Genomic DNA, 27,588 nt, shown 5'->3' with positions numbered 1-27,588 from the left:
CACAATTCAAACACAAAGATGTTTTTACATTTTCTGTGAAGAATCTAAGAAGTTTTACAACATTGGAGGATATCCTAGTGTCGGTGCAAGAACGCCTTAACCCCATATTTTTGCGCATCGCACCTGTGCAAAATTAATAAATTGTGCAATTAACTGTTAGTTTGGGTGAACTTCCCCTTTAACTTTGTCTGGTTAAGATGGTATTCCAAGATGATCAGGCAGAATTTTTTTTGCAAAATAGCTGGCAAGAGCAGATAATAAGCCTCAAATTTTCTCATCGGGTGAATCTAGAGTACCACCAATTATCGTTCTGATGAAGTCACCCTTATTTGAAACCAATACTTGACATCAATCACTCCCTTTGTTTGCGACTAATGACAGTTTAATTACCACTATTAATACGTCATTGCTTCGATGCAAGGATGATAATAATATATGTATGTAATTACCTTAGGTTTTAACCTTGGCTGTGGTAGCATATCTAGTTTAATTGAGCTACTTTAAAGGACAAGTCCACCCCAACCAAAAGTTGATTTGAATAAAAAGAAAAAAATCCAACAAACAAAACACTGAAAATTTCATTAAAATCGGATTTTAAAATAAGAAAGTTATAACATTTCAAAGTTTCGCTTAATTTCACAAAACTGTTATATGCACATCACGGTCGGTATGCAAATGAGGGAACTGATGACATCACTCACATTTCTTTTCTATTTTATTATATGAAATATGAAATATTCTAATTTTTTCCTTATTGTACTGTGAAACAAAGTTTTATTTCTCCCTGAGCTTTAATATGGAATTACCATTGTTTAACAGTTTATGGTGCAGTCAAGTTAGTCCTTATTGTAAAATCTGTGAAAATAGACATGTTGTATAATTCAAACAATAAAAACAAAAGAAATAGTGAGTGAGGGACATCATCGATTCTCTCATTTGCATGTGGCTAAATTGTGCATCTAACTATTTTGTGAAAAATTAGCAAAACTTTAAAATCTCATAACTTTCTTATTTTACCTCTGATTTTGATGAAATTTTGAGCATTTTGCTTGTCTGATTTTTCTCTATTGATTCAAATCAACATTTATCTGAGGTGGACTTGACCTTTAATCAAAAGATGAAGGACGGCACATTCATAAAAATTTTGTCTGTCTTTTTACATGTTTTGAGTTGCTTTTTGACAAGGATGGTGTCTGTCATGTAATGGGGTACGGGGGGGGGGGGGGGAATGGGAGATACCCATGGCTGTATGAAATCAGGGTTTTTGAAATACTGGTCGTTAATGCCTAGTCTGCAAGCACAGTCTCATATTTGGCTCTTTAACTATTAAAAGCCATGTCTAGAGTGTAGACTAGACTTCAAAGTCTGTGAGAGCCAGCCACAGCACATGTACATAGTGAACCTAGTCTTGATACTTCAGACTCTGTATTATGCACTATGCAAAATTGCAACAACAAAAAAAAACATGGGTCTGTGCCTACAGACTAGTGATTACCTAAAATACTGGTAAGTCCTGCCTCCGTCAGTTTTTTAGAGAAATGGGGAAATGGTTGGAAATATAGGGAAATACTACAAAAATATACTTCTTGAATATTTTCGGGTTTGCTGAGGTTTTCTCAAGCATATTCTAGCATTTCCTGGTACCTCCCCGTACATATCCAGTGCTTCCCAGCATTTGCAAGTTCCCTCCTTGGCAGGAATTTCCCGAGAAATATTGAAATGCAAGAAAATTCTGACAAATGTTCCATGTATAGTAACTATTAAAGCTGTGCTAAAAACAAACATACACTTAATGATAAGTTTTTGTCAACATTTTGAAGCCTACTCTTCATATTAAAGAGAGCGTCAGATACAGGCAGGAGTGCAAAAGATGTGCGTCCCCTCTTTTCTTTCCTCATTATTCATTGACTATACATGTATCTAGTTATATAGCTAAAATAAAGGAGCATTGTCGTCTGTGCCTCTATTTTTTTCCACATTCGCTCTTTGCGCCCCCTTTATTTACAAACCCTGTATCCGCCATAGGATAAGTTCACTGTCTAATGCACATCTCATGGACACGTTTCTCCTCAATCTGTTTCCACTTGAAGCTAAATCTTTCATTATTTTCACCATTTGCCTGCATTTCCTTAATAATGACTTTATATAGAATCAGTTTAAAATAGTTTCAACAATGGAGCCATTGAAGTTGATGAAATACAGGCACCCGAAAAGTAGCATCAGAGTTGGAAATCGAAGCGCATCAATCCTAGATGTCTATGCGTAAGATGCCACACGCTTTATTTCAATTAGGCAAATGAGACTCGGCGTGTGCATGCTTGGCTGGCTCTTTCCGTAATTTATTGCTGACTTGTCGCCATGGTAACCACTAACAATAACAGTCTCGGTGTACGTGCTAAATGAGCGTCAGAGCACTGGATTGTCTGGTGGTTTGAAGTTATGTACACTGTGAGAGAGATAGAGATAGAGCACATTTCTAGGACAATATTGACCATGATGGGGAAAAATAACAGTTTTATTGATAAGTTAAGAAGGAGAAGTGCTCATTCTTTTTTATCAGAAAGCATGACAAAGTAGAAAGCTCTTTATTAAATCATGGCTATCTATTTTTTTTGTTTAAAGCGGAGGTGCAAGGGAGCATTATATTTATGTATTGATAATAGTATCAATCCATGAAATCTGAAAGATGAAGTTGACCTGAATAAAACAAATGAGAATGGCTTATCAATAAATGGAAAAAGAACCCCCCTTCACCCATCATTCCTAATACAATAAAGTCATGATAATATGAAATGATGATGGTGGTGATGATGATGATGACAATGATGGTGATGATGGTGATGATGATGATGGTGATGATGATGATGATGATGGTGAGGATGATGAGGAGGAAGAGGAGGATAATCATGATGATGATGATAGTATAAATCCATGAAATCTGAAAGATGAAGTTGACCTAAATATAACAATGAGAAAAGCCGTTCTTTAAATGGAAAAAGAATCCCCTCCCCCTCCCCTTCCTTACAGGATAAAATCATAATGATGATGATGAGGAGGAGGAGGAGGATAATAATAGCAATAATAATGATGATGATGATGATGATTATGATGATGAGGAGGAGGAGGAGGATAATAATAATGATAATAATGATGATGATGGTGAGGAGGAGGAGGAGGAGGATAATAATGATGATGATGATGATGATGATGACGAGGAAGAGGAGGAGGAAAATTATAATAGTAATAGTAATAATAATGATGATGATGATGATAATGATAGAAACAAAATATTGAATAAACAGATAGAGAAGTTACGAATACATGTGTTACCAACTATTGAAATTGTTATTTTTATTACATATCTTTTTTATTGAATCCTATGATATTAATCATGAAACCCCCATTAATGTAATACAGTAATGTAGTTCTTTATGAGTGGAATATACAGTCCTCAATATGAATACCACAATTACTCTTTGCACAATATATTATTTTAAGCTGCATACGCTAGAGAAGTGTGAAGATGCAGTGATCACTGATTAGATAGACCTTCAGCGCCCTTTGGGCACAGGTGATGCCCAAACAATAACATCACACTGAATAGAGAGCCCCAAGCAAAGAAATTATCCAATTATTAACTCTAAGCCATCTGAGCAGGTCTGGTTTTAAGAGGTACTTTCTACTAGGCTTTGAAAAGGAGGCCAAATCAATCAAAAGCAAGCCATAAAAGCCTATGACTGTTTTTATATGCATGTCTACCATAGTCATAGGCTTACATGTACTTCAGACATGTGGGTGTCCTTGATTTATATAGTGAGAGAATTTCTTTTCATTACGTTCATCTTCTTTTAAGTTTAATAGTGAAGCTGGGAAACTGTGTTTTTTGTAATGATATTGACTGACCTTTAATAGAATAAGCAATAAGATATCGACCCCTCCCCCAAAAAATATATATATATTTTATTCACTATTGGCATTACTCTGGTGATTTGATATCTTTGTAAAATGGTTTTTTTTTAATGTTTTTCGAGGCAAGTATTACATTGCTCTATTCTAAATATTGAAGGGTAATAGTACAGCTAGTCAGCTACGCTGTATCATTGTATGTTAATTTTGTGCAGTGTTTAATTTCTCTTGCTCTTTCTTTCACCTCCTTTCTCTTTTCCTCTTTTCCCCATGCCTTCCTTTTTATTCTTCTCTTGCGCTCCCTTTCTTATTTCCTTCCTTCCCCCGTCTTCTTTTATTATCCTCATTCTCTTTCTCTCCCCTTTCTCCCTCTCCCCTCTGTCTTTCTATATCTCTTCCCCTCTCTCTCCTTCCTCACTGTCTGTCTCTCTCTTTTCTTTTTTCATTCCTTTCCCATTTTCTTTTATTATCCCCTTTCTATCTCCTTTCCTCATTCTCTCTCTCTCTCTTCCTTTCTATATCTCTTTCTGTACGTCTCTCTCTCTCCCTCTTTAAATATATCTTTTCCTCTCTGCTCTCTATCTCTTTATTCCTCTGTGCTTAATATCTGCCTGCCACTCTCTATCTCTCCTTCCTCTCTCTCTCTCTCTCCAGGGTTGGTTGAATGAAGCCGAAGAGATGGCATTCCAGCAGATGGGGAAGAACTCCAAGAAAACAAAACAGAAAATAGAGAAACCGCCCAGTCCAATGTCAAAGGGCCTTCTAATTCACATACATGGAGGCGGCTTCGTAGCACATACTTCAAAATCACACGAGGTATGTATTACATATAGTCTTATTTCCATTATAGTTTGTGGTGATCTGGTGGAACTATGCAGTTTCACCTTTAATCAAATATCTGGGCTCATCTTACAAAGAGTTGCGATTGATTCAATCAATCACAACTATGGAAAGCCATCTAAAATGCATGTTTGTTTAAAAAATTTAGATATGAATGTATATCCATAAACTCATTGATTTCTTGACAATATGGTGTGATCTCCTTTATTTACAAAGGACATTTTGCACATTACCTGTATAAGAAATTATGACACCATGGATTTCCATAGAGTTACGATTGATTGGATCGATCGTAACTCTTTGTAAGACAGGGCCCAGTTGTACATGTTCTGATGATGATGTTCGTCCTTCGCTAGCGAAGACGACCACAACTTCAAAAATTCCTGTGGGTTTGAAGATGGCTGGATAGACCAATCTTCGCCCCCAAAAGACTGCTGCAGTGTAGGCAAGCAAAAGGCTACAGTGGGGCAGGCACAGCAGTGGTGCTTGCTCTGTCTTTACGATGCTGGCGTGTTTGTTCTTGCTTGTCCGCAAGTCTTGACTCGTAGCCCGACACTCCAGCCCAAACCATGGTGCCTTAGGCAGAACAGAACGGTCCTCGGCTGATTCCTCCCAGGTGTTGGGGTTTATGCCACAGCACTTCACTCCGTACATAGAATAACACCAGCTCTTGCGTAAATGACTGTTGATTTTCCGAATTCTGCGATAAAGCCTTCAATGAATAATAATAATAATAATATAGGGTATTTATATTGCGCACATATCCACCTTGTTAGGTGCTCAAGACGCTCCTATATTACCCGGCTAAGCTAGGCGTTCATAGTGCACACAGCTTTTTAAGGAATTACTTCCTACTTCCTTAATGAAAGGACTTGTTGGTTGTTTTATCTGATGAGTCTGTCTTATCTGACAGTTTCTGCAGTACCAGTTCTTCTCGGCCAATGAAAATCAAGGAAAGTTGTCAAATCTGACAACTTGTCAGACAAAAATGTTGATAAAACTCTCCCCAGGTACCCTTGCTTATTTTTAGGCGGGCACCCAGGTGGGTGTTTCATAAAGCTGTTCGTAAAGTTACGAACGACTTTACGCGCGACTGGAACATGTTCTTAGGTCATAACTCAATTACATAGGGATATCACATAGCACAAGAAAGGATCACCAGTCGTGCGTAAAGTCATTCGTATCTTACGAACAGCTTTATGAAACACCCACCAGGTATCTGAAATCTATCAAATAATTATGGGCCTTTATTCAATCCACTGTTAACTGACTCACTCAAAATGAAAGATAAATACCAGTTGTGGTAACGATCTCAAAATGAGTCCCAACAGAATCCCTTGAAATTACCCTCAAAGTGTTTGCATATATATGAAAAATATATGTGCCAAATAGCTCTGGAAGAAAATGCGTAATTGCTGAGAAATGAGCAAAATAAGCACGGAATTCCATCAAATGTCAGGTATCTTACGCAGCAATATTAATACACTGTCCCACAGATGCTTTTCTGTGTTAGTGATCATCAGAATTAACAATTTTGAGCCAAGATTTCATGATTTTTACAAAGATAAGTTTACATTAATGTACAAGATCTAGATGTATGATAATATTTTGACAATTAACCTTGATTTAAAACGCTTTCTCAAGAATTAATTGTTTGCTGCAACTACAGTCTTTTACCTTTAAGCAAAAACTAGTCAGAAAGCTTCGGAATGTTTTATAGATATAAGGATACATGTATATAATAATAATAATATAGGGTATTTATATTGCGCACATATCCACCTTGTTAGGTGCTCAAGGCGCTCCTATATTACCCGCTTAGCTAGGCGTTCATAGCGCACACAGCTTTTTAAGGAATTACTTCCTACTGGTTTTCAGTGAATATCAGTGAAAAATATTGATAACTGCTTCATATTAATAACATCCCCTGGTATATTCACATCTTTAGTAGATAGTTAATTTGGGTTTACCGGTTCGTACCGGTTCTTACTGGTTGAAAGTGGTGTAAACTGGTTTTCTCTACTTCTTCAAACAGGCCAAGGATCTCATACGCCTACATGTATCCTAGATACCGTCAACTTATCAATTTATTAGGTTACTTTTAGTCAGGACGCTCCCCTTAAGCTTTAAATCCATTTATAAAATGTTCCATATTTTATCCTACAACATAAAAAAGTATAGAAACGGGTTAGATTTATATTGGGCCACTAGTTAGTATATCTCCATCCCACAAAATATAAGTGCAAAATTTTATTAATAGGAACGAAATTGACTGATCTTGGTTGTTGACTTGCATTGAGATATTATGAATACGAAATGCAACCCATAGAGTTTACAAAGAGTGTCGAATCAGATGAATAACATTCTCAAAGTGTTTGCAAATCTATATTATGCAGAATGATAAAGCCTACAATGGTTTAACCCTAAAAGGACTGGGCTAAGCTGAGGACCCCCCCCCCCCCTTCTGATTTCGGCCGCAGTTCGCGCGATCGCGCCAAAATTTGGCACGTACATTGACTACCACATAAACTACAAGCCAGTGTTAAAAAAAATTCCAAAATTATTATTTTTTTTTATTTATTATGAATAAAATATGCAAATTTATGCACATTATTTGCATATTTAACACCCAATGTCACTTATATATTTTTTTTTTTTTTCAGATGTCATCTTTTTAATCTAATTTTTAAGGTTTCCACAAAGAAAAATAGTAAAAGCCATTTTTTTCCGTATGTATTTCTTTGTTTTAGAATTTCTTATGTATTTCTTTTTTTTTTTTTATCTTTTGTTTTTCATTGTTTTTTTCATTGGAAATCATTACAGACCATTTAACAACTAAATCAAACCCAAAATTAATTAAGCAGACCAATTAGAACGAAAAATAATCACCCTTTTATGAATTTCATCTCCCATAGACTTTGCACACAAAGTATGAAAATGAGCCATTTCCGGCTTGACATTGTCTCGTAAAAAGTCACGTGGCGTTGCGATGCTATACCTGTATATAGCAAATTTGGTCTCAAAAGTTGCGCGAGACTTCAAAGAAAAAAGTCATAACATTTTGCAGTGCTATCTTCTTGCGTTTCAGAAATATCATGCGAAGTGTTGAAGGGGGGCCATGATGGCCCCCCCAGTCCTTTTAGGGTTAAGATACATACAGTATTGTGAGGGGAAAAGAGAGGGGGGGGGGGGGGGTTGCCTCGGGGAAGAGGGTGAGGGTTGCTAAGAGGACAACATGAAGTGGATGAATATGAAGACGAGCAGAAAGAAATTCTTGCAAGAATTCTTGAAGTCTATAATCCTTGTTTGTAATCCACTTGCCATTCCGCCAATGACAGGACAAGTACCTGAAACTCAAAGGGAATGTCAAATATAATTTGAACCAGTGCCATCTTTTGCCAAATCAAACTGGCTGATCCCTGTAAAAAGCCTATTGTGGCTGGTCTGATAAAACCTTGTATCTCAAATTTTGAATATTTTGATGACAGCTCAGAATAAGCTAGATTTTAGAGCTGTAACATGGGTAGCAACTTTCTTTTGCCTTGAAAGAGTTCTTCACAGGTATCAAGAGACTTTTCAGACAAAATGGTCCAATTTCGCAAAGGTGGTTTTTAAAACCATCGGTTAAACCCATGGTTTATGCAGATTTCCTGTATAAATTGTGCTTATTTACTGTGTATATTAAAAAAGTGTCCAATTCTGATGCACGCTTTTGTCACAATGCGCCAATTTGACGCTTGTTGCCATGGTTAAGTACGCTATTTTATTCATTAGTCCACTGTTTGAAGAGAGGACTCATGATAACCATGGAAACAGGCATCAATTTGGCACACTGTGACAAAAGCACGCATCAGCATTGGACATTTTTTAATATACGCGGTAAATAAGCGTTATTTATACAGGTAATCTGAATTAACCATGGGTTCAACTGAAGGATTTACAAACCACCTTTGTGAATTTGGGCCTATGAGACTGTCACCTTCACTTTATATTCAAAATACAGCCTTTTCTAAGCTTCCCTCAAAATTTTTTAATTTTGAAATACGAGGTTTTATCAGCCCAGCCTCGATATGGGAATCACAGAATTGTGTAATGAATGGGTTAGATTTCTTTGGTCTAGGATAGTCTGATTATATAGCCCCTCACCCCTTCTTCCTGTTTGATGACAGTTTCAGGAATGTTTACAGAAATTAATCCCCCGCCTCCCAGACTTCTCCCTTTAAGGCAAAGCTTCAATTTCCGTTCGAATTCAAGATTCAACCTGCCTGGCAAGATTTTTCTTTTTTCAATTATCTCCTGTGATTGCATTCCATTGCAGTTGAATTTATTTTGAATCAGAGACAAGTTGTTTTTTATAGGATCATCTTGGAAAGTTTTTTTGAATCCTTTTCCCCTTCATTTTAAAAGGGAAGGGGAGGGGGTCTGAAGGGGAAGGTTGTCATCTTTGGCTAGTCGTATTAAGGTGTGCAGTGGACTTAATGATCATATATCTCATTCTCTTTTAACATATAGGAAAACCTAATGCAGTTGAATTTACTCTTTTTACACAGGAACAAATATTCACTCTTAAATGTCTGACCATTAAAAAAAAGTTCAACAAAAAGTTGGGAATCATTTAAAATGTCCGAAGGCAGAGCGCGGAGTAATTATCAAACCCCCGCATGGAAACCAAGAAAACCTTCAAGTTTGCTTCTATTTTTATCAACTTCAAATCCCACAAAAATTCAACTAGATCTCGTTATTGATCCATTTATGTCAATATCTTAAGTTTCCATCTTGGTTTTCATCTGTTATACTCCTACACGCTGATTAAGATATAAACCATCTAATTTCTATCCTAATTCTGCATCCCACTACCCTAATATTATAAGAAAGATTTTCAAGTCCATTTCCAGTATTTAGAAAGAATATTATAGTAAAGAAATAGTTACAACTGCAAAGGATTGTTCTGCGGATTATCATCATCATCATCATCACTATCATCACCATCATTATCATCATCATAATCATCATCATCACCATCATTATCATCATCATTATCATCATCATCACCATCATCATCATCATCATCATCATCATTATTTTCATCATTATCATCATCATTATCGTCATCATCATCACCATCATCATCACCATCATTGTCATCATCACCATCATCATCGTCATCATCATCATCATCACAATCATCATCATTATTATCATCATCATCGCCATCAATGTTATCATCATCATAATCATCATCATCACGAACACTTCGCTAGGGTAGTTGTTGCATTTCTACTTTGAATGTTCATGTTGCTATATTACAATGCCTGTGCTTGACCAACTGTTTAATACCAGTCACTAATGGATGCGTTCTTGCTTTACAGTGGATCTGATGAAAAGCACAATGCAAAAGATTATATATGAAAAATAATCAAGACATAAAAAGTTGGGACTTATCTCATTGAATATTAAACCACCATGCCATTTGAGTTCAAATGACCTTCTGATCATGCACAGAATGGAACTACAAAATGATGGTATTTGGTATCACTGAAATCTTCATCATCATTATCATCGTAATTGTCTTCATCATCACCACCTCCATCATCATCATCATCACCACCATCATCATCATTATCATCATCATCACCATCATCACCATCATCATCACCATCACCAACTCATCATCATAATCATTACCATCATTATCATCATCATCACCATCATCATCATCGTCACCATTATCATCATCATCACCATCATCACCACCATCATCATGACCATGATCCTCAACATCATTATCACGTCCTTCTGATGATAATGCTCAGAACCACGAACTGCTTGTAACAATGGCATGTTAAGGGTTAACACACTCCTTGAGCCCGGAGCTATTCCGGTCCTATCATCCTCTTAAACTAGTATCATGTATCAAGACTCTTAAAGCACTTAACAACACTCTGTCAGACGTACTTAAGAGCCCTCCTCCTCCTGGGATACTCTCTGCATAATCCTGCCTGGCTGTGGTTGATGACCAGCGGAATATTGGATTGGGAGTTAACTTTAATCTTGAAAGATTTGATTGGTATTGTTTGAGATTGAAAATAAACCTTTTGGATTTAAATGACATCCAGAGTTTGGCTGGTCACTATGATACATGTATGTCCATCTGAGCCCAGGGGGCCGTTTCATAAAGCTGTTCGTAAGTTAAGAGCAACTTTAAGAACGACTGGTGATCCTTTCTTACGCACAAAACCATTGTTAATAATATACCATTTGCCATACGAAAGGATCACCAGTCGTTCGTAAAGTCGCTCTTAACTTACGAACAGCTTTATGAAACACCCTCCCGTTTTACAAAGAGCTACAATTGATCCAGTTGAGGCGGGACAGCTCCGTCGGTAGAGCGGGGTTTCGGATTTTGGTCATCCGGGTTCGATTCCCACTTGGTGCGCTAGTGCCTTTTGGTAAGGCATTAATCCTCATTACCAGATCCCTCGGAGAGGACCTTAAGCCGTCTGTCCCCTGGTTGCTTGCTAACAAGCCTTCATGCTTTCTTCGCAATCAGGTTAAATGTTACCACCATTTAACCAATCAGCAATAAGTATGGAAAGACAGCAGCATCAACATTTAAAAAGCATGTTCAATATATTTTATTGAAATGATTTACATATACATGTATATCCCCTTCATATATATACAATATTTTCTTGAAAATTCAGTGTGCTTCTCTTTGTTTACAATAGACATTGTGCAAATTTTCTGTAGACAAAATTATGACATTGATGGATTTCCATATACTTATGGTTGATCGGATCAATCATAGCCCTTTGTAAGATGAGGGCCTGGAAACCAGCAGTGGTCAGGGGTGTGAGAGTTCTGCCTTTTTTTGCTAATTTCAGCTAGTTTTTCTTTTGATTTTCAGCTGAATTTCAGCTCATTTTAACTTTCCTCTGTTCAAAATAATGGGAGCTCTTTTTATTTGTGGTCACTGACCCCCAAGTGGTGTTAAAAGTTTCCATCCGCTGTACACAGATGACTACACTAAGCATTTTACACCAGTGTTTAATTCACCCATTGGTGATATTGTAACATGCTGTGTTATTTTAAAAAAATATTTGGTGTCATATTCAAACCTAAACAGCTTCATCTGTCTCTTTCTCTCTTTTGACAAGAGATTCAACTTGATTTTACAGCAGCGACATATTTCTTCCTCTGCTGAAATGGGGTTGTTTATTCCAAATTTTGCTCTGCCGATACTTGAAAACATTTCATCCTCTGGGGCCGTTACAAGCATCACAACATCATGATGACAGCAACACTCTTTCCGGTCTTCTCCATGCTTTGCTCGAGGGCAGATTTTTTTTACTAACTTTATTTAGAATTTTAAAGGGAAAGCCTTTTATGATTTTCAGATCAAGATTAAGTCGGTTACAATGGGAGCAGGAGAGTTATCACCACTAATGGCTACTACATGAACTATTATTAAAAATAAAAATGAAAATCCTGAATTCATGTATTTTTCCTTAAGACACCGTGAATGATAATGACGATATTGAAATGTCTCGACATAAGACCTATTTGAATTATAGTGTATCTGATCAAGTAATTGAGAATGAATGCCTGAACATACTGAAAAAGAAATGATAATATTTTTTATTTCTATGTTATTTTGGCAGGTATCAATTACTAGTTCAGGCATTGAGAGAAAATCATTAATATCTCTTTTAAAGAATAGCCTTGTGGTACACCACCAGCCTAGTCTAATATTTCACACACTGTGACTTGGAATCTATAGGGGGGTTCATTCACCAATGTCTGAGTCAGATTGAAAATCACAATAACTTCCCAGGTTTGTATTATAGTGCATCACTGCATTAATTGGGGAGATCAATCTCAGAAAATGAACACTAGAGAATTATCATTCATGAGATTACACTTTAAATATGATATGCATCAATTGGTACTTAAAAACCAGAGCACACTATGCAATCAGATACGATGCGCGGGGGGGGGGGGGCACTCTCCACATGGACTGCTACCCACCTGTGTCCGACAACTTCAGAAATGCACCCAAAATGGCGTAACTACATTAACTAAATTTGCAACCCTAAATGGCGTAGCCCATGAGAAAAGCCACCCTAAGTGGCATGAACAGGGAAATCCCCTAATTTGATATCCTAAGTGGTGTAAACATCGAAATCGATTAATTTGATACGATACTGATGACTGATGTTAAATTGATGTTAAATTCAATTCTTTAATTGAATTGTTTAATTGTTATTGAAAGTAAGGCCAACATGATTACTCCTGGGACGACGCGATATTTTAATAAATCGCATTTTGCATCAAATGTGAAAATTATTATTTTATTTGAAGTTCGGCATAATATTAGGAATAATAAAATCATAATTTGACTTTGCGACAAGCCCTGTGGTCGGAGTAAAGTCTAAATAGGCTTCAAGTCGCAGCTGATGACGACGTCATTACGATTTAGAATTGATTTTGCTTTTATTCCTACAGGGAGGCTCAAACTAGAATGAATTTCGACTTCAGTAGTCCTACCACTATTCTGTTCTGAGATCGCTAAGATTTTATTGGTTGGAATGTTCATATCAAATGTTATTACAATTTCTTTGAAATTCTGATCGCAACGAATCGCATAGTGTGGGCTGGTCTTACAGACATGCCAACAGTTCCCTTCTTAGAGTATTTGTTCCTCTTTTTTGCTATAAATACACCAATACTTATTTTTAATGATTTGTTACTTTTAAAAAAAATTTCTGATCATGGAGTATGTTATATACACAGCGCGTGACACTAGCGCTGGTCCAACATTCCCAGACCGGTAAAAATCACTGTTGGGCCAGTAACTTGTTGCATAAAAAGAACAAGCAAATTCTTGCCTACGAGCACATGTTTAAAAGGGTGAAACATTTCACGTTTTTTCACCGATCTCACTACAACAGGCTGACGATTGTTACGTTGAGACAAATTTTTACAAATGCTCTTTTTTTTGTAAAAAAAACCCCTTTTTTTAGAAGGTTGGCAGGTCTGGTCTTAAGCCTGACTTTAAGTCATACTTAACTTTGTGTGAAACACCCCTTTGATAAGTACTTACACACCCCTACCTGCTCCTTGGCTACGTTAAATGGATGAGAGTGGGTGATCTACAATGCCTGAATGCCGTCTTGATGACCCAGGTTTTAAAAGGAAATTAAGATATCTTCTCGTCTCGATGCCATCTCATGATCTGTCTTCATTTCCTCCCTCTTCATCACCTCGTTGTAAGTGATGCGCGTGTTTTGTCCGTCCGAATGACCTCTCATGCTTCTAAGTGGCGCATTCACACCCATCTTCCTTTCACTCTTCTTCATCGACTTATTGTAAGTGATGCATGTGTTTTTTGGCCTCCAAATGACCTCTCATGCTTCTATTGTGGTGCATTTACACCAATTTTTATTTCAGTCCTCTTCATCAACTTATTGTAAGTGGTTTGAGCAGGACGGATTCTTGGGACGAGCGATCACTCACCCCCCGCATATTTTTTTTTTATCCGTATGTTTAATGAGTACAAGGTGCCAGGGGTGACTGCTGGGTGGGTGAGTTCAGTTGTTTTCATGACTTAGTGTCTTTATGGTTGTTGGATGAATGAGGAGCGTGGTATGAATGTGAGTGCGTTTTGTTTTGAAAGTGATTGTTTGTCGGCCCTATTAATGCATAGCTCAGGTGAAGTTAGCTGACCCTACAAAGTTCCACCTGAGCGATGGATTTGAATAACCAATTCCATTGCTCAGGTTGAATGGTGTTGTGGGATTAGCAATCCTTGGCTGGAGCTGTGCATTGGACTTGACTGCTCGCTCGTCCCCAGACACCCTCCTGTCTTTCGTTTTTGTTCCTGCTTAAAACTAAGTTTTTTATTGTTTGAATTAAGACGTTTATCAATAAGTATCCTTCCACCACCACATGTGTTTGTATTTTTTTATTACTTCATCTTTTCCTTTTAGTATACATAATATATTAAGTTGCATTATATTTTCGTCATCATTTCAAGTTTGATGTTTTTAAATCTGTACACTCTATGTATATATGCCTGTAAATTGTACGCAATTCAGCCTTTTGGCTGCAAAGTGCAATAATTTCAATAAAACCTTTTCAATTTCAATTTCAAAGTGATGCATGCGTTTTTTGCATCCGAATGACCTCCCATGCTTATAAGTGGTGCATTTACACCAATTTTTATTTCAGTCCTCTTCATCAACTTCTTGTAAGTGATGCATGTGTTTTTGGCATCCGAATGATGACCTCTCATGCTTAAGAGTGGTGATTTTACACCAATTTTTATTTCAGTTCTCTTCATCAACTTTTTATAAGTGATGCATGCGATTTTTGGCATCCAAATGACCTCTCATGCTTCTAAGTGGTGCATTTACACCAATTTTTATTTCAGTCCTCTCCATCAACTTCTTGTAAGTGATGCATGTGTTTTGGGGCCTCCAAATGACCTCTCATGTTTTTTAGTGGTGCATTTACACCAATCTTCATTTCATTTCTCTTCATCAACTTCTTGTAAGTGATGCGTGGTGTTTTTTTTGCATCCGAATGACTTCTCATGTTTTGGAGTGGTGCATTTACATCAATCTTCATTTCAGTCCTCTTAATCAACTTCTTGTAAGTGATGCGTTGGGTTTTGGGCATCCGAATGACCTCTCATGTTTTGGAGTGGTGCATTTACATCAATCTTCATTTCAGTCCTCTTAATCAACTTCTTGTAAGTGATGCGTTGGGTTTTGGGCATCCGAATGACCTCTCGTGTTTTTGAGTGGTACATTTACACCCATCTTCCTTTTAGTCTAGCACACAGAATATTTAACCCATTTTATAAGGTTGCCAAGATTGGTCTGCATGAGAGAAATATTCCTTTATGAGACTTTATCTTAATTACCATCAGTAGAAATTCATTTTGAGTTCATCTTAACATTAAAGCAAGATTTTAACACATCTTTTTAGGAATAGAAAGGCATTAGTGTTGACAACTCTAGTCTTATACTATGACTAACACTTTTTATTGGGGGGGTGGGGTTCTGAACCGAGGGGTTGATGACGGTGTTTTTCATAGGGGAGTGGCAAGATGCCTGCACAGGGGATGGAATTATTTCCTAGATAAATTAGGGTTTTGTTTTTTTTAATACTAAATTATGTATCTATCTTTGACACTCTTTCTCTCCTTGTTCTTTTGTCTGTCCTTTCTCCACAATACTTGTCTTTTTGTTTGTCCTCCTTTCTCTCCCCCATCACTTTTCTTTTTCCCCCCCTTTTTTGTCCTCCTTTCTCCTCTGCACTTTTTGTTTTGTCTATTCTCCTTTCATCACTTGTCTTATTGTCTGTTTATTTGTTCTTTCTCGCTCCTTTCACTGCATCACTTGTCCTTTTGTTTTCCCTCCTATCTCAACTTTCTCCCCATCACATTTCTTTTTGTCTTTATTTTTCCTCTCTCACTCTCCCCATCCCTTGAATCGTTGTGTAATGATTAAAATGCCACTGGCAGGATAGTAGTATGGATTACATGTACCAGTACATGTTTTGCTTTGACTGTAAGGGAACTAGTTTTTGAGTGAACTGCTTTGGTTGTCCTAGTTTCTGCTTACATATATACTGTAGCTTCCATTTTCTTGACACGCTTTCTTATGTCGGTGTCTCAATGCTACAGCCACAGCAATGAAACCAGCTCCAGATCGACCCATGATATGGTATTCAAATAACACACAGTAATAGCTTTAATTAATCTGGGGCCCCCCCGTAACATAAAGCTTAGCAACGATCGTTGAAGATTTTTGAACAATTGATTGCATCGACTACAATGGACAGTCAATCGTGGAAATCAAGTGTATGATTAATCACTAACTTTTGTGTTTAATACCGGTCGCAGGAATGCTGGAAAGAACAAGTCCTCTATTTGTCAAAACCGAAAAAGGGTCTGAATTTTAAAGCCTACCAGGAGCTACCTTGTAAATGGTGCTGTTTAATGTGCCATGCCAAACAAGCAATGTGTGACTCGTGCTTGATTTGTCTACAAAACCCCACTTGTTACTTGGAAGTGTCAATTTTGGTCTGATCGCTCAAACTAGTACATGTACTGTATGTAGAATGATATATGAAAACTATATTTTTTTAATCATTCATATAATGGTTTTGTAGTAATGGGTTTTTTCATAGATGACTCAGCAATACTGTATTTAGTTTTTGAGATTTGCTTGTTTGATTGCTGATTCTCTAAGACGATGTATGTGTTAGTATCATATTAACAATTTAATCGGTCATGTATTCTAGATGTTGGAATCACTGGCTTTCCATAGTTATGATCAACCGGGGCCCTGTCTTACAAAGAGTTATGATTAATCTAATCAATCGTAACTCTATGGAAATCCATCAGTGTCATAATTTTTTCTACAGGAAATTTGCCCAATGTCCTTTGTAAACACAGAGAAGCACAGTGACTTTTTAAGAAAACAATGAATGCATGAATATACATCATAGTTAGAAAATATTTTGAACAAACATGCTTTATAGATGTTGACATTGCTGGCCATCCATAGTTGCGATTGATCGGATCAATCGCAACTATTTGAAAGACAGGGCCTTGATCAAACAAAGTTCTTTGTGAAGTGAGGCCCAGCAAAATGAATTGTAATTCGATCTGTTATTCATCTCACTGTGTTGTAAAGTTGTAAAAAAAAAATTTAGTTTTACATTATATTACAGCTAGAAAGAAACCATTGTTTGCCTCAAGGTTGTCATGGCATTTTGATGATTGAAAATATGTTCATTGAATTACACAGGAGAATAGAGATAATACTTGTACACACTCTACTCTAGGTATCCCAAATCACCTTTTTATTAATTTAATCATTCTAATGACACAATGCATCATTTCCCATTCAGGGACACATCAATTATCAATGTCCTATATCGTAACGTGCCTCTAGGTATATTCCCTATGCACCAAGTCCCATATGGTAATGGGGTCTGTAGGGAGACACCCTATGTATGTACTTAGTGTACATGTAGTTCATTTAAATCTGCCTGAAGCGAACTCCCTCAATTACCATGTTCCAGATATTATTATCTGCCTGAAGGGACTTAACCCCTAGTTCATTGACTGGAGTCAATTTTCTTCAAGTTTTGTTCAACTCATACAGCCTAACGGTGACATCAAAAATCAATTGTGGTTGTAAAAGTAGTTGACCCCAAAAGCCACAATCTTATGATCCATGCAGTTTGAACTGAGGTGCAGATAGCATAAAAGCTCATGGTGCACAATTTGCTTAGTTCTAAAAAGGACTGCCACATGGTGGAGTTATAAAGATGATAGACTAGTCCTTTAAAGCATGTCATTGACGACGTCATATTTCACAAAAGCAGGGTGCTACATAAGCACTTGCCCGATTGCCCGGGGCAAGTAAAAGTTATAGTCGGGCAAGTGTTTTAAAGTGTAGAGTAGACCAGAAAGTACTTGCCCGAATTGGGCAAGCAAAATTCTCACAGTAGAATGACCAAAATTATGGTCGATATATGATATTGACCCTAATTTTGGTCATGGCAGGCAAGATAAAATCACTTTATAGAAAGAAATGCGTCAGTTCATGTTAAAAGAGAGAAAAAGTCAATGGTTTATAAAACCGCAGGTTTATAAAACCGCAAAACTTTCTTTTGAAGAGGTAAAACTATTTTTTCAAGGATTTTTTCGGGCAAGTGAAATAGATTTTTGGGCAAGTATATTTCAACTATTTAAAAATTTACTTGCGCGACTGGGCAAGTGCTTCTAAAAGTTATGTAGCACCCTGAAAAGATACTTTCATCTCTCTCTTTCTCGCCTTTCAATTTCTATCTCTATATCATTCCACCATCCAAGTGTCATAAATTCAGAACTAACCACTTATAAGTACTTTAGTAATTGGACATTGTAGCGTGTAACATCACAGATCTTGGTCGCATTGCCAATGGGAGAATCTCCATAGCATTAGTGATCTCAATATTCAAATGCTCACAACCTTCTTTATTATCCATTCAATCGTCTTCGAGCTTTCATTGATCACTTTCTTGGATTTTTCTCTTTTATATGAATTCAAATGGTTTCAAGGGTTCCATTCTTGAAGCTAAGTTTGAAATCTGGGCCACGTCTTACAAAGAGTTACAATTGATCCAATCAATTTGTAACTCTATAGAAATCCATCAGTGTCATAATGTTTTCTACAGGAAATGTGCACGATGTCCTTTGTAAACAAAGAGAAGCACAGTGAATTTTCAAGACAACGATGAATGCATGAATATAAATCATGCTAGAAAATATTTTGAACAAGCATGAATAATAGATGTTGACATTACTGGCCATCCACAGTTGCGATCGATCGGATCAATCGCAACTCTTTGTAAGACGGGGCCCAGGTATCTTAATTGATAGGAAATGGTTGGAAGCAATCCTGAAGTGTTTGTGTACCAGAATGCTTTATTTCGAATGAAAAAAATTAAAGTAATACAGGCTTGCTTGAAATTATATTAATTTCATTTACCATGTGCTTTTACAGGTGTAGATAACAAAAAAATAAAAAAGTTTGACCACACTATAAATGGATGGGCATTTTTTTGCAGTAACTTTTCAGACCTTCATTTTTACCCTGTAATTATGCATTTTCCTGAAAAATCGTTTGGCTGCTATCATTTACATATTTTCATATATTTTTGTATAATTCTGTGTAGGTTTTGAACATTTTATTTTTCTGTCGTAACCAGTACCAGACTTTTTCTTTAATCAAACATGTCCAAGAGGGGTGTACTCGCTTCCGTTGGATACTCTACTTTGGGGGACACGTCATTTGCTCCTGCGACATATTCTCCGTTCTTAATATCTCAGGGGGCATCGGGTTAGAGTTAGGATGTAATAGTTTTTGTTAGGTTTAATGTTATGCTTAACGTGCAGATTTTTCATCGGAGCAATTGTCGCCGGAGCAAATGTCATTGAACCGTAATTTGATGTGATTCTTTCCTGTCTTCCATAACAGATTTACCTAAGGTCATGGGCCAAGGATTTGGGTGTACCTATCGTCTCGATAGACTACTCATTGGCTCCTGAACAACCCTTCCCTCGAGCTTTTGAAGAGTGCTTCTTTGCCTACGCATGGGCGGTCAAGAACGCACCGTATCTAGGTAAGCCATTGACCAATGGTGGAAGTCGTTGAGGGTTTGTTTGTGCAAATCTTGAAGGATGCTTCCTCCCACTGGGATGGTGGTGACTATGATGATGTTGAGGATAGTAGTGGTGGTGGTGGTGATGGTAATGACGATGATGATGATGATGGGGATGATGGTGATGGTGATAATGGTGATGATGATGATGGTGATGATGATGGTGATGATGATGATGATGATGATGATGGTGATGGTGATGATGATGATGTCTGTGATGATGATGATGTTGATGATGATGGTGATGATGATGAGAATTATAACAATGTAGTTTGTGAATAAATTTGTGAATTCTATAGTAATACTGGATCTCTAGTCTTTCAGTTTCCTTGCAGAAATTCGAATCAGCTTTTTGTTATTTCCCTACATCTTTCGAAATATCCTTCTTGAGCTCTAAGAATATTGAGGGAAGGGGAGATCAGGAATACCATAGTATAATGCAAAAATATTAATGTTTGAGCAGGAATGTACCATGAAGCCTATTGTTCTTATTTTGGATGTATCACAGCTTTTAATCACAATTACTTTTTAATATAGGATCAACATGAGAGCAAAATGCATTGTACAAATTAAGCTTTATAAATCATCTTTCTAAGGAAAAACACAAACAGCCAATAAGCATTCACCACCTGTGCTGTGGTTTAAAAAAAAAATGACTACATCCAAACTTCACTTTCTGTCACAACTATCATTGTTATTCAAACCTTAAATCTGTGAAATTGAATGAAGCAAGATTTAAATGCTAGAATTCTTGATCAAGCATCCTTGTAGATGAAAACAGGTACATGTACCACTTCAATTGTAAGTTGTCCTCATCAAAGAGCACCCTTCATTGGTAAAATAATCCCATTGCAAAGCCTTACTTATTTCTCGAAGAGACCTTGTAAATACAAATTTATTCCAGTTGGGCTGCAGTTATGTTGATTAAAATAAGATTTATGGAGCAAGGCTCATACCTCGGATTAAATAAGTCTGCATCTCATACTACTTTTTGTTCATAGGATCCACAGGAGAGCATATCTGTCTAGCTGGGGACAGTTCTGGAGGTAACCTTTGTACAGCCGTAGCCATGAGAGCAGCATCCTACGGCATCCAGGTCCCTGACGGAATCGTCACCATGTATACACCTTTTGTTATTCATCACTCCCCTTCCCCTTCTAGACTACTGTGCCTTTTTGATCCGCTTTTGCCGTTTGGAGTCTTGATGCGATGTCTCTCCGCCTACGTCGGTCTTAAGGAGGAGTTCATGTCAGAAGAGAAGGTGTCGACCGTGGTTGACACCGCCAATGATCGCATCCTCGGTTCCCCTAAGAGGTCTTCCATCAAGTCAGAAGAAGGTTCACCTGTTGATGGAGAGATGGAGAAGAAACTTGAAGAGGAGGAAGAGGAGAATGGTAACAGTACTAAAGTGACCACACCAACGTCGAAGGAAGGCATCAACGGGGATATCATCGTTCCACCACCAACGGACACTGTCTCTTCGTTCATGGAGGAAGTCCCTCCAACAGACATTGAGAAGTTAGAGCAAGTCAGTGATGCCATTGACAACGCAACGATAGGTCAAGGTGACGGACAAACGGAAACCAATGGTGACCAGTCCAGCACCGAAGCCATCGCAATCTTTGACCCTTCTCACCCTCCAAACTCGGAGGATCTTTCAATCAGTCTTCCAGCGGATGTCGATGCCATCTCCTTGGACTCCAAACCTGAGGCAGACCGTGAGTCAGAGGACACCGTGCCGTTATCACCAAAGAGCAGAGAAGATCTTCACCTTGATTTGAAGGAGGAAGGACTAGTAACGGATGAAGACGTCCAGACTCCTACATCCTTTGTGAATTCACCCATCAGGGTTTTCAGGGATGCACCTATCATGAGGAATCCTTACGTCTCGCCTCTCTTCTCGGACGAAGAGCTTCTCAAGGGCCTTCCTCCTGTTCATATTATTGTAAGTTGATTGCTTTCCTGAAACATGTCACCTTCCTTCTTCTCTTCTCCCTGCTCCTCCATCATTTTCCTTCCTCCAACCAACCTATTCTATCCTCCTCTGGCTTCTAATAGTTATTGTGTATTCATGAGAGTGAGAAACATAAGCATAAAACTGCATTAAATTTGTATTATACAAATACTTTGGACGTACATGCATGTAGTTGTTCACTTATAAAAGTGTCTCTTCTAAATCTTTAATTTGATCGTAACAAGTATGCACTGTAGGAATTCTCTTATATTTAAAATAGCTAGTATTTGGTATTGTTGATATTTAATCACAGAAAATTATCACTTTTCTTAGATGTTTGTGGGGATTATATACAAAAGCACATTTCAACATATGTTCTTTATTGAAATCGAACAATAATGATATCTTGTTTGAATACAAAAGCATTTTCTTTTCCATATATTTTTGACCATTTGAAAAATAAGAACATTTTTCTGTTCTTACAAATGGAGTATTAGTTTGTTGTATTAATTCCTGTTTCTTTTATTTTGTGTGTTCCACAGGGTTGTGCGTTAGACCCATTATTGGATGACTCAATCAGCTTTGCTAGGAAGCTTCGTGGCATGGGTAAGCCCGTCTTCTTGGAGATAGTCGATCACCTTCCCCACGGCTTTCTAAACTTCTCAACGGTCGGCAAGGAATGTAAAGAGGCGTCCATGGTGTGTGTACGCCACATTATGCATGTGCTCTATGGTTTCCATGACGATGAGTTTGAAACGCTATCAGATTGAGCTGAATCCAACCCAGCGATAAACTGTCATCTAGTCATTTTAAGATGTTTGTTCATGTTGTGTCAACCTGTCAACTACTGAATACTCTTTATGTCCGTAGGCTTGATACATGGGCCACTAGGCTTCAGTCTGTTCAAAGTGTGGCGTTATCATCAGGTATGTGTATAGAAATTGACAAAACCTTGCTTATGATATCCAGAGTGTGGAATTACCAACACAGATATGCCCAAATGGGGCCATGTATTCTAATCCCAGGCACAAGTGAACAGAGTCACCCATCTTTCTTTGCTTATTATTCATTGATTCCTAGAAATACGATTAATTTATTTAATGGACTGATAAGAGATTTAAACTTGGCTCTACTGTGAGCATAGCTGTCGGTAAAATGGATGAAACTTGCTGTTTTTGTATCCTTTTCATGTACTGAAACCCTATGGATAAATCTTAATGGGCACAACTCACTGTTGTTTTTCAGTAGGGCTACAAAATGGCTCCAAAGCAGCTATAAAAAGGGGTGAAAACGGCTACAAAGCAAGTTGCTCAATGTGATCCATGCCTATCTCAGACCTGCCAACCAGTACGTTTTAGCCGTATTTAGTACGTTTTTGCAACCAAAATACGGCAGTACATTTTTTCTTTTAAAAATACGTTTTTTTTTTTTTTTTTTTTTTTAATCGTAATTTATTGAGAAAAATCATCTCTATATGTCTCTATATCATAAAACGTACACAAATATGGTTATTAGATCAATGTAATTTCAGGTAACTTTTTTTTTTTCAATCATTTTGTAAAAACCAGGGTGAGATATACACAAGTTTCAATGGGTTTTTTTTTTCATCTGCAAGAGCAGTGCGCATTTTAGCTTGCATGCAGCTTGAGCGCCGTGATGGGCGAGTGCGCCAAGCATTTTATTATGAAATACAGTTTTTTGTATCACAGAATACAGTTTTTCATTCCCAGAGGTTGGCAGGTCTGCTATCTATACTGTAAGAGTCTCAGAAATTTCTACATTGATGGGTTAAATACTTGAAAGTTAGTCAATATACACTGTATCCCAAATTTTGCCAAGCTTTCCTTCTCATTTGTCTTAAATATGCATATCTGATAATGTACTGTTGTTTGAACTTGAAAGTAAAATAGTGTTAGTAAAATCAAGGAGGGCATTCACAACTCCTAAAGATCGACTGAAATTGCCATAACCGTGGCAGGACAATGTTTGCTGTCACCATTTTTCACTTACGGATATCTTAGTCACAAATCTAGATATTTATATTTTTGTATTTTTCCAAAGAATAATAAGAAAGAGGATGAAGGAGTAGAGAAAGAACGGAAGAAGGGGTGAAAATAGAGGAGGGGAAGAGAAGAAAGAACAGAAAGAGAGAGAGAGGGAGACATTCTGGTTAGCCAATCATAACAATGCTTGCATTTGGTGTACATGATGAGTGTAACCAACCAGTGGCAATGGAGGTTTCATTAGAGATTGAATTTGTATTTTGATTTGATAAAATACATCCCATGCTATTTGTTTTCTCTTTACAGTATACAAAGAATGTATGTTGGAATCTTGTGGTTTCATATTATAAACATTTTACCAAGCCATGATGACTCAAGAGAACTTGATGAAGTGATTGAATGTCAATTTATTTCACATTTACAGCTGCCTTCATTATTATTTAATCTCAAATAAAGATGAATATTTTATATATTTATGCATGCATGGAAAATATATCAGAGTAGTACAATCTCATAAAATGTCATAATATATTCATACTTTTACATGATATTTTCTGTATAATTTGGTCTGTGATATTGAAGGAGTTTATTAATTATATTTGGTTTTGTAAATTTCATTTTCATTTATATTTAAAAGATGCAATCATCGTGTGTATTCTGTTGTAAATCTCTGGGGATAATTTGGAGCACGCTGCAATCTTGTGTCTTGCAAACGATTAAAATAAGCTCGCAGTCACGCCGACGAAAACGACTCTAGGGTCCCGTAACACAAAGTTTAGCGATTAAGGTGACAGGTGCCCTAATTTTTTTTTATTTTAATGATTTTATTTTTTTTGTCTCCTTTGCTAGTTTCATGTGTGTACTTCATCATGCAACTTGTTTTATCTCAATATTCTACCTCTTTTTTTAATAAGAGGGGGGTTAAAACATATTTTCATAAAATTCTCAAACCGGAAGTAGTATTTTACACACCGGAAGTGATTAAATCTGTCCCCAAAACCTTTGATACTGCCTTAAAAAAAATCAGAAAATCCCCAGATTTTTTTTGGCTGAAGCCCCAGATATTCCATGTAGCAAAGTGGACTACCACCCTCTGTTGGCCAAATAGGGAGAGCTACTGTATTGCACAATATGGCAGCGACTACAAGTTACATACACTATGTGACAGACATGGCGCGTTACAAATGTCCGTTATTATTAGTATTATAGCCCTTTCTTTATCGTGATATTATACAAAATTGAGGGTTTTTTAATGAAAAATGTAATAACTCGAGTTCTAATCATTGGATTTGCATAAAATTTTGTAGAATTGTGTATCTTGAAGAGTACAACAAAATAATGATAGTTTTTGTGCATGGTACCCCCACAGGTGGAGTTGTGTATAAAAGTCCTTTCTGAATTTCTCATTATCTGACTGCTAGTTTAATCCATAATTTTTACAATTCTACTCTGAATATTTCTTAAAGCCATCATAAATTCATCACAAAGAAGTCAGAGAATTAAATTAATCCATCAAAACTTAAATTACACTCTTTGTTGTGAAGTTATAACCATAGAAAGTTCATATAGAGAAAAATCATGATTTTTAAAGTCATGACTTTGAATGACCATATTTTGCTTATGCATAAAGCTAATATGCCACAGTGCAAATTTTTGTGTAGATCAGCTCATAAGCTTTCCAAAAATATATAGTTTGTTGGGGTACAGGTACTTAGTAAGAATCCTATGCTTGATTATATACCCGTAGTCGTTTCCGCACGGTAATAGGGCACCTGTCACCTTAATCGTACGCTTGATTTTTATGATCAATTGTACATGGTAGTCAGTGCAATCAATTGTAAAAAAAATATGTTCTACGATGATTGCTAAACTTTGTGTTACGGGCCCCACACCGATTAAAACTATTACATCATTTCAATTTGGTGGATTCACAATATGTTGCGCCACCTATTGGTTGCAGCGGACAGGCCGAAATTCGTGATGCCTCATGGGAAAAAGTCGACATCTGCTGAGCGCGCTAGTACATTATGCTGTATGACTCGGACGGTTTGCATAAAATTATTCTGTTATACCAGGGTCTAGGAGCTGGGAGAGAAATTCGCTGCAAATTTCTTTAGGAAATTTAGACCATTTTCGGTGAATTCTTCCTCCGTTTATCATATGGTTTTCATATTTGAAGCATCTTTACACCAGCGCTATTCGCTGGTTGGCCTGGCCTGCGCGTGATGTCGACCCAAAAGTTAGAAATTGGCCTGTCCGCTGCCTACCGATAGATGGCGCACCGTATTGTGAATCCCCCGAATTGTCACATCATTGGTCGGTTGGGAGTCGGGTTTCATCAGTGTGACTGTGACGTCATATTGTGTTCTATTTTCGAGATTTTCTTATTTATTGCCTTAAACTATGAGCATTTCTTGATGTACATATTTATAATTTTTATAAGCAGGTTTGTTTATTTTTCTCGAATGTTTGATTTTTATACTAGCAATATGATTGAATGTAAGAGGTGGATGGCCAATAGTCAGAATGTATTCAAACTGAAAGTTAGTGTGGCAAGATAAAACCAGTAGATTTCCCATACTCAAGAGCTTGCAGTATGAAGGGTTAGGATGAATTTGCTTGCCTGATACAGCACCTATAGGGCATGCAGATATCTTTTACTTCCATTTACATCTACATGTACTGTATTAAGTTATATATAGTTTCGCCATTCCAAATATTCTGAATGTCTGGATTTGCTATAATTATTAAAGATATTTTTTCTATTTACACAGGCCATGTTTGGAGCGTATTCCAATGACATGTATTAATGGTAACTCATTAGATTGATAGTAAATCATTTAAACATTACAATTATTCATTAAGTCCATGACAAATGCTTAAAAAACAAATTATTTATTGAAGAGACAAAACCCAGGGTTTCCTAGCATATTTAAAATACTCAATTCATTGAAATCAACCCATGCTTTGTGGAATGTAGATTATCGGTTTTCTGTAAATATTTCATGCACAACTACTAATTTAGATTGAACTCATCCTGAACATCAGGTGTTTATTATGATTTGTAATTTCTCACCCTATTTTTGTATATTATGTATTTTCTATTGGACACAGTTAATGCGGGAGAGGACAGTTGAGATATAAGTGATTGATCAGGGGGGGGGGGTTCATGTGATTCATGATGAACATTTTTTTTCATTTTGATTTTGTGTGTTGGTTGATTACTTTGTTGTATATTTTAAAGCACCTGTAATTTTGTTCTTGTGAAGAAATTACCATCAAGTATTCAGGAAACAAGCATTTAAGATGGTGTATTGATTTATTCTTTATTTTTTACTCTATTGAAGTGAATGATTAATCGCGAGTTTTATGTGACATAAACTTGGTTGAGAGGTTTTTTGTCTCACCTGCATAGCAGAGTGAGACTATAGGCGCCGCTTTTCCGACGGCGACGGCGGCGGCGTCAACACCAAATCTTAACCTGAGGTTAAGTTTTTGAAATGACAGCATAACTTAGAAAGTATATGGACCTAGTTCATGAAACTTGGCCATAAGGTTAATCAAGTATTACTGAACATCCTGCCTGAGTTTCATGTCACATGACCAAGGTCAAAGGTCATTTAGGGTCAATGAACTTAGACCATGTTGGGGGAATCAACA

General features: G+C 37.0%; 1 protein-coding gene across 1 annotated transcript; it reads left to right on the top strand.

The window, feature by feature from the left end:
• The first annotated feature begins 17,650 nt into the window (after positions 1-17,650).
• Positions 17,651-27,274, top strand: LOC135155289 (hormone-sensitive lipase-like). Its single transcript, XM_064104237.1, has 4 exons — positions 17,651-17,773; positions 19,788-19,932; positions 20,973-21,916; positions 22,468-27,274. The coding sequence occupies exons 1-4, from the start codon at positions 17,651-17,653 to the stop codon at positions 22,693-22,695; spliced, it is 1,440 nt and encodes a 479-aa protein (XP_063960307.1). The 3' UTR covers positions 22,696-27,274.
• Positions 27,275-27,588: the final 314 nt, after the last annotated feature.

This window comes from Lytechinus pictus, chromosome 8 (genome assembly GCF_037042905.1).
Source record: "Lytechinus pictus isolate F3 Inbred chromosome 8, Lp3.0, whole genome shotgun sequence".
In the NCBI taxonomy this organism is placed as follows: Eukaryota; Metazoa; Echinodermata; class Echinoidea; order Temnopleuroida; family Toxopneustidae; genus Lytechinus; species Lytechinus pictus.
Note: the sequence above shows the minus strand (reverse complement) of the source record. Positions and strands in the feature narration are given on the sequence as shown.